The sequence below is a fragment of the Anopheles funestus genome, chromosome 2RL (assembly GCF_943734845.2).
Source record: "Anopheles funestus chromosome 2RL, idAnoFuneDA-416_04, whole genome shotgun sequence".
NCBI lineage: Eukaryota > Metazoa > Arthropoda > Insecta > Diptera > Culicidae > Anopheles > Anopheles funestus.
In genome coordinates, this window is record NC_064598.1 from 50,115,942 (window position 1) to 50,131,730 (window position 15,789).

At 41.7% G+C, this 15,789-nt stretch overlaps 1 protein-coding gene across 2 annotated transcripts in view; it reads right to left on the minus strand.

Annotated features, from left to right (window-relative positions):
* Positions 1 to 6,194: 6,194 nt before the first annotated feature.
* The window catches only part of LOC125775051 (extracellular sulfatase SULF-1 homolog), a 49,377-nt gene continuing 39,782 nt past the window's right edge, over positions 6,195 to 15,789 (minus strand). Inside the window, exons 3-10 of one of the 2 annotated variants that reach the window (XM_049445501.1) lie at positions 11,657 to 11,983; positions 11,139 to 11,572; positions 10,955 to 11,065; positions 9,050 to 10,877; positions 8,647 to 8,960; positions 8,271 to 8,567; positions 8,065 to 8,176; positions 6,195 to 7,999 (exon numbers count right to left, since the gene is read on the minus strand). In XM_049445501.1, coding sequence (XP_049301458.1) covers positions 7,819 to 7,999; positions 8,065 to 8,176; positions 8,271 to 8,567; positions 8,647 to 8,960; positions 9,050 to 10,877; positions 10,955 to 11,065; positions 11,139 to 11,572; positions 11,657 to 11,983 — 3,604 coding nt within the window. In that variant the 3' untranslated portion in view covers positions 6,195 to 7,818. Of the gene's footprint in view, positions 8,000 to 8,064; positions 8,180 to 8,270; positions 8,568 to 8,646; positions 8,961 to 9,049; positions 10,878 to 10,954; positions 11,066 to 11,138; positions 11,573 to 11,656; positions 11,984 to 15,789 lie in introns of both variants that reach the window. The other variant, XM_049445500.1, reaches the window with a different exon arrangement.

Genomic DNA, 15,789 nt, shown 5'->3' on the forward strand with positions numbered 1-15,789 from the left:
AATGAGTCGTAAAATTCAATCACACGCAGTCGAGAACTCTTTTTAAAGATCCGATGCAATAATGATGCAGGGCTTTAAACCGTCACTAGACAATCTGAATTTCTTGTTACAACACTAACTGCCTTGAGATGAAAGAAACTTCGTGTTTATACTTTTTCGTTTTTGAGTAGCTTCTGTTCGCTACAACATTCCCTTGTAAGCTGATCGCGTACCAAAGGTAACGTGCGTCATCTTAGTACATTTGGTGCTCAGATGAATTAGCCGGTGAGGGATAATTAATTTTTCCACCGCATTATCTAACCGAATTTTCCATTCTGCCAACTGTTGTGTTCTTGATTAACGGTGTTAACTGCTTGACTACTCTTATGCGACTGTTTATTACAATTACAACATTACAACAAATACTTACATCTACCTATGATACATATACTCTTATAACTACTTATTCACTAATACTATTTACAACTCTACATTCTCCCCCTTAAACGAAGTTTCTATAAGTTCTATACACTTCTCCCCCTTAAGCAACATTTGCTTACTTTGGGTATTTAAAACGCGGTTGTCCTTCTAACCTTTTTGATCTTCTCATGGGTGGTGGACTAGACTCGCTTCTTTTTCTTTTATACGACCAGTTCTTTGCTATCGGTAGCCTACTTACTATATACTTATCATGTATTGGTTTTCTTCTTAATTGATTTTTGTGTACCATACGAATTATCCCGTTTATGCTTATTAGATACACTAATTCACTTATTCGTTTCTTTACTACCGCTGGAATCCATCTAATTATTTCCTTGAAATGATTCCTGTAATATACCTCTTCCCCTTCAAGTATTGATTCTTCCACATTTTTGTTTGTACTATTCTTTCTCTGTTCCTTGCATTCATTTTGCATATCTGTTTTGTGTGCTGCGGTAGGGTTAAGTTTTGTGATTAAAGTATGTGGTACAAAACAGAACACTCTTTCGTTTGGTGTAACTTTCGTTACTGTACATGGGTTATTCCTATAGCTTATCAAAAATTGGTTGATCTTTCTCTGCAGATTTAATACTTTGAATCTTGCTTCTAACAAATACTTTCTTAAGGAATCTTTAACGGTTCTCACCGCCCTTTCTGCTAATCCATTAGATTGTGGATATACACGTTAAATGATTCAGACTGATAAGCGATCTTCTAGCGATCTTTAGACTGCGCACACTTTTGCAAAGATGTTCTAGTATTTTTGCGCATTAGTAAATCGCCGACAATTAGTGTGCGTAGCTATGACGCAAAAAAATCATTGTAATGATCACTTGTTAAGCTATTGTTCAAATGTTAGATTTATCGTTTGAAAGACAAGCCAGATACACGCAACCGAAAAACGATTGCACAGTGCCAGAATTCATAGCATAAATGAATTAAATTAACCGAACCCTTCACAATGCTTTTGGCCAATTTCGAACATACACTACACATAATATTCCACTAAACCTATTACTGAGCTAGTAATGCCGGGAAGCCATAGACGGAAAATGGCGCATAACTATGTTCACGTGTTCGGTCTGCGCATCCCATACAGCAAACCGGTAATGCTCGGAGTCGCCGAAATCACGACCCAAAATTGCATCAGTGACACGTGGCAGAAGGATATTGAACCACCATCGCTGGATTACCTTTATTCGCGTTTGCCGATCACGTCACGGTTTGCGAACAATCGTCTTGACCAGCCAAGACGCTGCACGTGGTACGTACTGTCTTTTGGTGTCACGCGACACACCGTCTTCCTGGCTAATTAATAGGATTTGCTGGTAGCTTTTCTTGGTGGATACCGGTACAATTGTTTGCCGTACATTGACACAGCCACAGCTCGAATGAAATGATGCAACTTATGACGACGATTTCCTCACAATTCCCGTAAGTTGGGCAGGTGTCTTACGCGCATGTCTTCGTTGGAGACATCTTGAGGCTAATATGCGTTCTAACGAAGTTCGACGGACGCTACCCTCCACACGGGCAAAAAGAAACGCAACACACTCCAGCTTTCATTTTCGCAAGGGAATTAGATAATAATTCGATTTTGGACTCGTCTATCCCTCTAGCTGGGTTCCCTCCGTTTAACACCGCACGACCTTGACGTTCGTTGCGACGTACCAAAACAAGGAAGCCATTCTGCAGGTTGCATTGCTTAGGAATGGGTAGCGGCCTGGCACAACAACAAAAAAAAAAATAAAACATCAAACCCAAAACCTAACGCAACGTAACAGTTACGGTGTAATTCTGGTTCGTTTCGGTTTGATGGTTCGAAGAGGTTTTAAAACTTTTCATGCTGCTGTTGAGATCACTCGAAGCCTTTTTGATCATGATCAACCGATTTCGCAACACATGTAATTCTTCGGCAGCTTCGGTTCGAGAACGTCTAGAACACGCTAATAATGAAGACTGTTTCAGCATCCAAAATTGAATGACGTCAAATGAGCATAAGCGAAAGACAAGACATGTTAAATTAAAAACAGATCATCTAAAGGGAAACAGAACAGCTGAGCGGAGGCAAGGCATTGTTTGTAAGAACGGTAATGTGAAACAAACAAAATTAGCAACAGTTTGATCTTTACAAGCTTGGAAGTATGTTATTCGATTCGCAACAACTGGTAACGACACGGAGCTTAGGAACCACAAAAAAGGCACAATATTCGCCTTCCTCGTCGTCCAAATAACAATCTCTTTTAATGATTGTCTTGTTACTCCTGGTGTTGAATGGTTTCACGTGATCGGGCCAGTAAAATAAAATGGGTTTAACGATGGCAATGATGGATTGACACAGGCGCTCTGCAACGTGATTGATAGTGAGAATTCATGGAATTTGAAAAAAGTGTTAAAAGTATAAAGAATGCACGATGCTGTTAGCCTTAATTTTTAAAAAGAGCACGAGCAAAAAAACAAAAATAATAAAATAGTCTTAGGTAATTTTAACTCTGCTTCAAAGTGTATAATATTCTTATATTTCTATAAAAATATTCCTAGAAAAAAATATCTCTACATACAGAGGAAACAACACATATTCTTAGTACACACTAAGCATTGAATTCTACATTAACTAGATTCTGTTCAGCTATATGAAACAGTTAGATATATTGAATAATTTCAGACTCTTTTTGGTACAATATGTAATTATAACTTCTTGAATGGTAGTAGCTTTGTACTTCAAAATATTGTCCATCGTTTTCTCCAACAATCACTCATCTCTGTCACTTTCTTGGATTTGGATATAGAAAACATGGAAGATTTTGAGGCGATCCAAATATTTTATCCAAAATGTTATCACTCCGCCAGGTAAGATGTGCAGCGGGACTAGGTCATCATCCATGTACTTCACTCAAGTGGTAGTTGAAAAGGAAGGACGGTAATGGTAATATGGCGGATGAGAATGAATGCATCGTTTAGGCGTGTACTGAGCGGTATCATGGAACATAATGATCGTGTCGTGTCTTTGCTTACATAAAGTTTGTCATTTTTGTGTCAGTGTCTGACTTACTTACATCAATTCTGTTCGGTATCGTCAGCTCGTAATGAATAACACTGAATTTATGCTATCTTATGCCCAGCTTACCACACTTGAGACAATGGATGTTTGGCTTGTAGCATATGTGCTTTACAGTTACAATATAAATCACAGTTAGACACACCGTTACAGTGACCACAACTCGACAATACAACCAGTTCTATTAAACACCTCATATCTCAGGGAAAGTGTTAAACAATTCTCTACAAGCGCAGGTCTAAAATAATGAATGTATCAAGAGCGAAGGAAACAGGCAGCGCTCATGTTTAACTATAGGACATGTGTGAAACCAATAGCATACAGTGTCGAGTGCAAAGCCATCATAGGACATGTGTGAAACCAAAGAGTCCGCTAGCAGAATAGTTGTGAGCAAAATGATAACTAAACGATCCTCACCTATCTGCATAAAAAAGCAAGGTCACTACGATATTGATTCAGGGATGTTGTAAGCGACCAATCTTCTCTCCCAATTAGCTTCTCCTGTTTCGGAAGGTAGTACCTTACACCATGTTAGAGTCTGAAGTACTGGCCATATGCAAGGAACAGTGCTTCCCGAAAGCTGGTAAACCGTTATCCTATCGTACCATTGATAGACCAATTTAACGGATACTAGGGAACTGGGCCGGAGAAGTTTCACTGATGGAAGTGTAGGGAATTCGTAGGGTACCTGAAAGTGTTCCTTGATGCCACCACTTATAAACCACTTTTGTTTTTCAACATGGATATTAAAAACAAGGACCAGAGTTTAAATATCTTAAAGATAATTTCGTCTTTCTCAAACCTATCTTGGGGTATGAGGTGGGACTTATCATCATCATACAAGAATAACCAGAGCGTCGAATAGAACCTACCCATAGAGATGGTTTAAAACGAAGAACCAAACCAAACGACAAACGCACATAATCTTTTTCTTCCTGGCCTGCTCAGGGTGGGGGGCACCGCGAAGACATGGCCAGGTCTCCAATTCGTTTCCAGGAAACTCGGTGTAGTGCTGTAGTTCTTCATCCACGGCTGCATCCGATCTCCGATAGGTTTGACTCCATCTGATCCAGCCAACGAGCTCGATGTGCTCCTCGCCGCCTCGTGCCGAACGGATCGCTAACGACCACCTTCTTGGTGGGGCATGAGTCCGGCATCCTCATTACGTGCCTCAGCCATCGTATCCTTCCGGCTTTGACCACCGTCAGGATATCAGCACCGCCAAACAGCTAGCTCGTGGTTCATTCGCCTTCTCCACACGCCCTGCTTGTACACACCGCCAAAGATAGTCCTTAGCACTCGCCGTTCGAAAATGGCGAGAGAATTGGCGTCCTCCGTTAGCATAGTCCAGTACTCGTACCCGTAGAGGACTATCGTACGTTACAGCATGCGATATTGTACATTTCGTGTGTTGCTGGAGTCTTCTGGATCGCAGGAGTTTGTGGAGTCCGTAGTAGGCACGATTTTCCTGAATAATGCGCATTCGGATTTCGCTGCTCATGTTGTTGCCCGAAGTTACGATCGTACCAAGGTAGCAGAACTCCTCTACCATCTCGAGATGGTCGTCGTCAACTGATACTCTGCTTCCAAGTCGGACTCTATCACGGTCCGAGCCGTGATTGACCCTCAATCCAATTCTATCGGCCTCGCGTTTCAGTCGCACATCGCCGCAGATGTCTGTCCGATGATGTTGTTGTCATCCGCGAAACTGAGAAATTGGAGCGATAGGGTGAAAATCATGCACCTGCACCTTGCAGAGCGATGTTAAACAGCGAACAGGAGAGTCCGTCCTCTTACCACAGTCCCCGGTGAGATTCAAACGAGATTCAAAAGACATGTTCGACACTCTCACCTTGCTGCGGTGCTGCGAATGGTCATGTGCTTGGAGGACTCGAAGTTGACTAGGCGAAGCCCATTGTCGTTCATCAGCTGGTGGGCGCTGAAATTTCTTATGGTGGGTTTGAATGCCTTCTCCCGTCCAACAAACGCACATACTCTGTCAAATTATTTAAAGACCGTTGTGTGTCCCTCGAACACTGGTAATTCCTCATCGTGTCTCCCAACTCTGGCATTGGGATCAATCCTAATATTACCATCCTAAGTTGCGAATACAACCCAACTAGCTAAGTAACTCGGAGTTCGCGGTAGCTAAGGGCTACCGGATCTATGACGGACGTATAATAATAGAAGAAATCTATTTCGAACATTTTGAAGCATGGCCGGAATCTCTTCATTTTTGGGTGCTTCAACTTATCGCAATAAACTCATTTAAAATCGTCCACGATGCAGTGCGGGAATCCGTTCATTTGTGTAAACAAATTCTCAAAAAATTCCTCTAAAAATGATGAGAAATATTTTGAATTGCACAAAAATCACGCTGATGAATAATTTTTGACAGATATGCGAATCAAAATTGAAGTATATTTTTTAATACTAGATGACTGTTCTAGCGCCATCTATTGTAAACTAATGCAAACTTACCAAGTGAAATTTAAATGCCATAGAAGTAATAATGTTGGAGTAATTGTCGAACGGTATTAAAAATTCCTCCACAATTAACCTCCAATATAGCTTAATGTTTATTGTAACAAGTTTTAGATTGTAAGCTATTTCATACCCAATACATTCCCCAACCCACATTTCGAATGTACTAAAGCAACAGTCACAATACACGTAATTTATTCTTGTTCGATTATCTCAACGCTCATACTGTTGAGTGGTTTTCTTTGTTCAATAAGTCTGTATACATCACTACTATCATATCATGCATGTATCGTTGAGATTATTTGTTTGCTCACTTTGCAACTGCGCATATTGTGTTTGGTGACATTATGCTTTGTTTTATTCTGCTGTCTATAAAAGCCAAACCAGCGTGAAAGTGTGGAAGTGTGCCAGATAAGCATGACAGTGGACCATTTCTAAAATGCTGTACAATTGTGGTTTCATTTCTTTTGTAACTTCTTCAACTAATTATACTCAAAAAGATTTGCTCCTTATACGATTTGTCATGTGATAAAATTAATCAGCAGATCCTTCTTACTTTCTTTGTAGTTCTTGTTGTTATTTTTTGCTACGGTATCATTTCACTGTAAAGCTTCTATTTGTGGCGTTTAAGTTTAGTACATTCTCTAAAGCAATAAATACTCATGTTATGTTGCGTTAGTTTTTCCGTGACCAAGGTTATAAAGTGTCATTTGAGCTTAGTAGCATAGAACTATTTTGAATTTAAATATAAACACCTGAATAAACATAACCCAGTTATGTGTCCAAACCTAACACATGCATTGAACGGGATCAATTCCACATGACCTTATCCTTTATACCTTCATACAGTATACAGTACGTCTGTGTCTGTTCCGTTTTACCATTCAAATACACTTGATAGGCAAGCGGATTCGGATTCAGATTTTGCTTTACTTTTGGATGCATCTTGTTTGATTAGCAAAATTTAATCAATCGTACTCATGTACTCATACGCAACATATGATAAATTACTAACATCTACTTACAGCTTACGAAAACGACAAAGACTGGGCCAAAGCATATGATTGATTCGATCCGTGTTCAGCTCAGGTGTTTTTCGTTCATGTTTTCCAGAAAGGAAGAATCAATAAAGCGTCCTGACTTCTTTCAAACGTTTCGCACTTGTTTCAAATGTTTTGTTCTACTTTTTTGGCAATAAACACGATATGAAAGCCTCCTTTTAGAATGTGTCGTCGGTGAAACCAAGCACCGTACTATACTGAATTTCCTCAAATAACATATACTGAATTTGGGGAACAAAATAAGATAGTTGCTTTCATCTAATATGTTGTGCATCGTTTGTCAACACAATTTGCGGTAGGGCACTTTCCTTTTTTTGCAGATTGTACTGGAATGGCAGTGAGGACCGAGTGCACACAAACGAATGTACCAACGGTCCCATGAAACAATCGATGCATTCAAAATGTGGTACAATACAGAAGCAATCTACGCTTCACTACATGACTAAAACGAGGATCACACTAAAACGTCTGCTAATAGGCTAACTTACTAAACCGAAAGACAACTATAAACACTGATTAAAATCATACCCAACGCTAAATTAAAATACTAAACAGAAAACAAAACGCCATGCCTCCGGGGACTAAACGACGCATGGTTTCGCTGTAGGAATGGCGATCGCTGCCTATATCACGACCATATCTGCATCAGTAACGTTCGATGGAAACACGATTATGGATTGGCGCCCTGTTCATCTTGCCCAGCGCACTACTATCGGTTAAACATTGCACACATTTATTACACCGGCTGAGCGACATTTACTCGGTGTAAATCGTTCGCCAGACGGGTCGACGGCTGGTACGGTTACGCTTGGTTGCACTTCCTGCACCAGTCGGTAAAAGCAGTTCCGGAACGAAGTCATTCTCCGCCTGCGATGCTACGGTATCTACATATTGTCGCCGATTATGTTGTTGTTGGTGATGTTTTCTTTTCCAGTTTCTAAAAGGAAAAACCAAACGAACGTTTAGTAGTTTGAACGAGTGCGTTTTTGGGTAAATTATTACTTGTTCTTTTTCTTTGAGTTTGGTCCCGGTCCAATGCCTGCCCCAGCGAGATTTACTCCACCTTCGAACTCTCCTGGATAGTGTGCAGCTGTACCAATTCCACTAGCTGTACCTGCTGCGAATTACACACAAGCATAAAGTTAACGAAAACACATTGCTTAATACAGTAATTCAACATTTCTGTCAATAATCGACCGCTCACTAACCTTCATGAGGAGTACGATCTCGATGATTGTGATACTTTCGCCTATTACCACCCGCTCCGACTCCGTAAGAGATTCCCCCTGTTTGACGTCCTCCAGTTCCAACACCTCCACCAACAGGACCACCGACTCCAACACCCGAAGGTAGCATGTTACTCTCCGGAAGCACATTAGTATGCTGATGTCTTGGCAAAGTACAACTGCTACCTCGACAACGCTTCATCTCCTCCAATGTTTCGTGCAAAACTGCTTTCTCTTCCACCGTGAGGGATGATTCCCGGTTTTGCGTCTCGAAAGGATCTAACAAATAGAAGGCAATAACAAATTGTACCCTTGTACGAAGCGATCCTGTCATAAACCAATACAACGACATTATTACCTATCCTTAAGTTGTAGTAAGTCACGAGTCCGGTGGTGAACTCGCAGTACAGAAAGTTATGCGTTTGATTGATCGTACGCAGACAACTGTAGGTATTATTGTTGGCATTCATGCAGAAACAGAACGGTTTGTCGTCCCACATGGGCTCTGTACGCCAGTGGTTGCTATCATGGCTGAAACAGTTCATCCGTTCGGACAAACATTCCTTTTCCATCTTGGCCTTCTTGATGCGTTTGCGTTCCTTTTTCCGCTGGCGTTCCTCTTTCAAGCGGCGGCGTGCTTCACGAGCCAGTTCCTTCTCATCTGGTATTGGGCTGTAAATAGAAATATAAGTTCGAATACAAAAAAAGTTACATTTTCATATCCGTCATCATAATATCAGTGATCAAGCAACGTAACACACCTTTCCGGTTCTTCCGCACAGTAGCACTCAGTTGGTGGGATAGTAGCACCCACTGTTGACGTTGGTATCATATTCTGCTGGACCGAGTTCCCAGTTTGGTGTGCGTCTTGCGTATTGTTTATCACATTGCTGCTAGCTTTTCCGTTCGTCTTTTGCCGATCGATCGTATTTCGGAAATCCACCGCATTCGCATCAACGCTAACTGGTGCCTGTTCCGTTGTTGTACTTGATAACAACACCCCAGCATCGATTGCATTTTGCGAGATCTGCTCGTCACTAGTGTATGATTGATTTTGAGTGTTTTCGATTGTACTCGAGCTTATTATTTCACGACTTGATTCCGTCGTAGACCAAGGAACTTCTTGTACAATGTCGGATACTTCATTAGCTTCCGTTGACGGCTCAGTCCATTTACCGCTGCTGCGTGTGGTAGATTCCGCAGAATTTACAGTAGATGTTGGCACCGACGATGGCCCTACATTGTACGGTCCACCAAACTCTCCCCGATGCCTTCCACGGTGACCACGATGTTGGCCACCAGTGCCCCGATGCCTGCCATTGCCGTGACCACTACGATTGTGGGTTGGAGCACCGGATGGAGATGGTTGAACTTCAGATGGGAAAAGACTCATATCGATTAACGTTCCTTCCGCATCTTCTTTTGCCGGTACAGGAGTAGGCTTGGACACCTTCCGACGATGTCCATACCCGTTAGGATACTTCCCCATACTTGGACGACGTACTACTCCACCATTGGGAATTCGTCTGGGAAAAGCATTTCCTGCCGGAGTAATGACCGCTTCCGAAGACTCTGTTACGACTGATGCAACGGTGGTACTAGACGTCGGACTCATCTTTGAATGATCCTCCCTCATCCCGCTATCGATTGGCTCATCATCTTCGTCGTCAAGTTCCTCTGGTTCTGAATCTTCGCCCCGATATCCGGCAGGTCTATGTTCACGAAGCATCCGCTTGATGTCCTTCAGTGCATTTATCTTATCCTTCAGCAGACGAATCAGCTGATCCACCTTCATTCGACTTCGTCTCCAACTCAACTCATCCTCGTACATCACACTCGAACAGTTGATTTTATCGGCCGCAATTACGGAGCAACGCTTTGTGATACCACCATACGCTTCCACGCCTTCACTCGTAGTGTCGTTTCGGCGCTCATCTTCCACAATCTTTGCTGTTTGTTCGTACTCTCGTTCAATTTCTATTAACGTTTGCTGCAATCTCTGCAATACATCGGCCAATGGGTGCGGTGAAGCTGTGTCGCGTTTAGTTCTCATTCCAGCTTCCCGTTCTTGTTCCTCCAGATCGCCGTCGTATAGTGATCGCTCCAGGGTATCGAGTCGTGCAGCAACCTGTATCAACGATTCCATAGTTGGACCGTCGGCTTCCATCAGCAACACTTCGTCACCTTCTTCGGGTGCTACTGATCGCTTCTGGCGTGTACGTCGGCGCCTGGGCTGATGCATTGCTGTCGGCTGTGCCGTCCCCATCGGTTGCCATTTCGTGTGATCACGTTTCGTTTTTATTTTCGTGTAGAAAAAGTTGTCCTGCGTGAAGCAGGCACAGTTACGGCCATTCGTGTGACTGTTTGATTTTTTGTGTATCTCCGCCAAATGTTGCTGCAACTGGCCATGGAATTTACATTTGTGTTTGCGCCAGCGTCCATCTTCACTCGTGCATTGCCACTTCTGTCCGGGAACACAGTTTTGCTGCAGAACCGGATTGGAGCATTCCGTGTTCAGTCGATCCATCTTCGTGCGGAAGGGCGTTAAATGATTATCCAAATGATGATTGTCATGCTGAGGTGGTGCTTCTATGAGAATGAAATAAAAGTATATTAACAAATGACTTGCCGTTCGTCTCTTCTTTCAAGCAATCAGTCAGTCTTACGATCAAATGCATGAGCCTCCTGATGATCGATCACATAATCCTCCGGATGTTCATTGTGCTTCAGCTCAATGGCTTCAGTTTCACTTTCAACCACTCCAAGATGATCATCCTCTGCAATACATGGTTGAAACACAGAAAGATAACACATGCTCATGTTCCATACACACTATCCGTCCCAACTCACCATCATCAGCATCCATGTCATGTTCGTCCTCATCATCATCGTGTTCATGGGAACTAAAGTCGAGCTCTTTCCGATCACTGCCACCATTCGTTACACTTGAAATACTGCTCAATCCTTCACCGAACGCATGGCGACTCTCGACGAGCACTTCCGGTACGAGCTTCGAGTGTGAACCATTGCCGTGGACCTGATTCAGTCGTGCACTGTACCGTGCGGCTGCAGCACGTTGTTTCTGTTCATGGATCTGTTCGGGAGTTTCCCGCCTGCCAGAGCTCTCGATCAAAAACGTGTCAGGCCACTTGTCCAGCACCGCACGGTGTCGATTCAGCACCAGCGGAAGGATACTGCGTCCGTCCATGTGTGGCGGTGGAGCGACACCTCCAATATCCAGAAACGTCGGAGCCAAATCAACGTTCAGTACGATCTCATCGACACTGAAATGGAAAGTAATACATGTCAATATGATCAAGGACTATGTCGCCACTCTCTCTCTCTCTCTCTCTCTATCTCCTACTCACATCGTCGCTGGTTCGATTCCTGGACCGCGCATAAGAAACGGAACACGCACGTCAAACTCGAACGGAAAACTTTTGCCCTTGATCAGTCCGAACTGACCAAGATGGTAGCCGTGGTCGGACGTGTAGATAATGTAGGTGTTGTCCAGCTCTCCGAGTGCCTTCAGCTCTTGATAGACACGCTCAACCGCAACGTCGACACTTTGAAGCGTTTGCAGCCGCTTCGTCATCAATAAATCGGTGAACTTCCGATGGATCGGTTCCATTTGTTGTGTTACTCGTAAGATCCACTGCTTGTCCGGATTGGGTGCGTGGTCGTATGCTGGTGTGCTGTGAAAGTGAATGTTGAAAGTGAACATTAAAAATGTACGTCCAAGAAGCGGGAATTCTGCTTAACCCATCAACACATAAATCATTTTCTCAAATTTTAAACAAAAGAGAATTAAAAATATGCCTCCAGAACATGGTAAAGAATCCCACACAACACGTATCAAACATATTGACGATGGATGCCACTCCGAATGGCAAACGATAAATGGTTTTCATTTACATGCTTCAAAAACTTTCTGATTTATGATATCCTCCGTTCCGATGGTTCGCTTTTTCCGCCAGAACAACTATCGACAATTATCTGGGGCCAATTGAGGCGTAACCATCGAACGTACCATTTCTACGACATTTATTGATACACACAGCACAGTTCCGTAGGTTAGAGGAAATATGAACAAAAGTACGACATCATTACAATACCCGCAGCGCATTCAATGCAAATGCAACTTTTTTTCAGTAGCATTTGTTCCAATTTATGGTTACATTTTAGGGATGATTCAAACAAACCAAACGATCTTTACAATGCAAAGCGGACGAAGCTAAACAGACCACAAAGTGTGATTAATTTCAATTAAATTCTCCACACTCTGGCAGGTTTTTATTTCGTGGCGTAGTACACTCGATTGGACACGCCAGGAGTGAGTAATTTCGTAGCGGAAGCGAAGAATAATTGTCCCTGTGCGACACTCACATTGTTGGTGTCATTTCCATATCGTAACATCCCGCGTACAGCATCCTACATCGAACACGTGAACAACCATAAAGCCATGTTTAGCTAATGAATGTTTATGATCAAAAACCATGTCTGATAAAACCAAAATTCAATTCAGTATTTTAGCACATTTTTATTTCCATGTTGACAAAACCATTCCGTGCTTAGAGATCGATTTTCATTTCTCTTAACATCGTTCAAATGTGCCTCCGCGAATGGAATGCGATCAAACAAGTCCTTGACGAGTGGAATACATATGGAGCTTAAACATTCCGACTGAACAACTTGCAAAAACTTGTAGCTGTCAAATGTTGGCCTACAAGCAGAGATCAGCTAAATGGGAGGCCTTTAAACGTATTCGTGTTCCACACGAGCATATCTGCATATTGTATTGCAACAGCGTCGGGCAAAACTAGATGGAATGGATTCTTCTGTCTGTTGGACTTTAGCCGATTTGGTTTGTTGTGGGATGAATGTATCCTTCACATTCTTAACCCATGAAAGGTATATCAAGCTCATCACACTTTCTTAACATATTTGCAGACCCGTTTACAGTACATTTCAATTTCAAACTAGCCACAAAAAAGCAAATATGTCATTTACTAATGCCTTCTTCAATTACTTCCTTTTAATATGTTTATGGTGTATTTATAATCATAAAATTTAGTACAATGACAAGTAAAATAATTAAACAAATCTAACGAAATGTATCGCACAGTTCCCGTACAGCACTGTGTTTGATTTTGCAGCGTCTTATGACGATATGATTGGAAAATAGTTTTACCCCCAAGCCGATCCCCATCCGGCTATTCATAAATCACTCATCACCTGCCTACACACAGCTAGTCAGCGAACTTGTCGCTCGCGCTCGATATGCAAATCATATGCATAGTTAAGTTTCAATTTCGTATGTGTTAATAATGCACCACACGATTATACCGGTCCCGGAACGGAGAATTATCTCCGGTGTGACTCCGGTGTGAGCATTTGCCGGCAAAGTGTGCAAATATTATGCCGCAATGAGTCGGTGCAAACAAATAAAACTACCACATTATTAACGAGCGGTTCTTGGGTGCCACCGAAGGACTTACTGCTACCCGGCAGTACGGCTGGGGTTTAGATAAAGCCTCGACAGAGCCCGGACGGTGCGGGAGTTAATGGATGATGGCGTGAGATCGATTAATTAATTTGCCATTCTACGTCTGAATAACTTGTGAGACTTGTGTGGTGAGGCTGTAGGGCGAAATGGTCAGGAAGGTATTCTTCACGATATGGCGAGCGATGGTAGACGGTATGAACCTAGTGAAGGGTGATTTATTGCCAGAGGTTCAGAGGGCACAAGACGCGAGCCTCTTCTCGACAAGTTGCTCGAGCGCTTGCTATAGGCACGCTAATGGTACGCTAAAATGGAACTGGCTTTTTCTTTGGCCGACTGTTTGGCGGTTTAAGTGAAGTGCCGATTGCACCACACTCTTCTCGTGCTCTGTGTCAAAATATTAATATCATCGATGACATCGAACATTAATAAAAATAGCGTCAACATTCTTTATCGGTGCACCGTACAGGGAACCGTCCCTAAAATACATCCCGATTTGATGTTTCGCAGTGGCATGTGAGGTTTAAGATGTTACGTTCATGTTTAATTTACAACCCGGACCACAGCAGAGCAAAAGGTAAATAATTAATTCAACAACGTAGTTTATTGACAAAGCATTTACCATGTACGGTTTGTGACATGTCTGGTTCGATTAACAACTCACATTTCCTTATCGCGCCATATCGTTACCAATGCAAAACAAGCGCGCTGAGTGTGGGAAGTAATAGGACACTCTCATTGATGCATGTATACGACTTCGCAAACTGAAGAGACTCTATTTTAAGTCAGTGAAGCGGTCAAGCAAATCTTTTCCAAATTTACATTGAATTTAATTTAACCGAAACACTATCATAATCACTGATCACTATCTACTGTGGCTCAATTATTTAACACTGGGGTGCAAATTACTGTACGACATTATTTGTTTGCGGTTTCTCAATTAGGAAACTGAATGCTGAAGTATGTACTTTTTTTTCGCTACAAAACCATTTTACTACAACTACACATCCAGGTAAGGAGGATTAGCGTTGTAGTAGAGGTGTGAATGGTTTGGCATCGATGTGATAAATAAATTTAACACCTTATGAATTCAATGAGAAGCATTACTCTACTATACAGGGTTTTCCAGCCCAGCTCAAATATATAATGAGAGGTTTCAAATTCGTAAAACGCAAAGTGAAAGAAGCACGACAGAATTCAAGTCTGGAAAGCCAATTCAAAGTAGTAAGATAGCACCTTAAAATCGTAACACCAAATCTCAAATTCAGCAGTTGTTTACCCCTACTGACGTTTTGGCGGTTCTTCGAAACTATGGGATAGAGGAAGCGATAATTAAGTCAACATATTTTTTTAAAATAAATTTCAAGTGCTTAATTAAAAAATCTAAAAATATTTATTAATTTCCATTCAGTTTTGCCCTATTCTGTACTGTTGTAACTGTCATTGATATTTTAATATTTTTTGGAAAATACTGATGAACTATAGGCATACAAAAATGCATATTTTGTTGTTAGAGTTATCATAATTAATATACAACAAATATTTTGACGTAACTATCGCTACCTCTATCCCATAGTTTCGAAGAACCGCCAAAACGTCAGTAGGGTTAAACAACTGCTGAATTTGAGATTTGGTGTTACGATTTTGAGGTGCTATCTTACTAGGGTAAGTGCGCCAGTTTTCGGCAGTGTACCTATTTTCGGCAGGTGTGTATTAAAAGCTAAATTATACACAAATGCGTTATAGAATGCGGTCAAACACTATTTTAAAACGTAAATACCAATATATATTCTCCAAATACGAAGTTTCGCTGCATTTAGCCCAATATTTACCGAGATATCGCAATTTTCATAAAGTGTTAACAAAATTTCGTAAAATTTGCTGTCAGCCCATAACTCGGCAGATACTGGAAATAAGAAACCACTGCATAAAAAAAATGAATGAAGCACTTTTCTGACAGATAAAATGGTTCTAAAATTAATGCAATTTTTTAAAAAA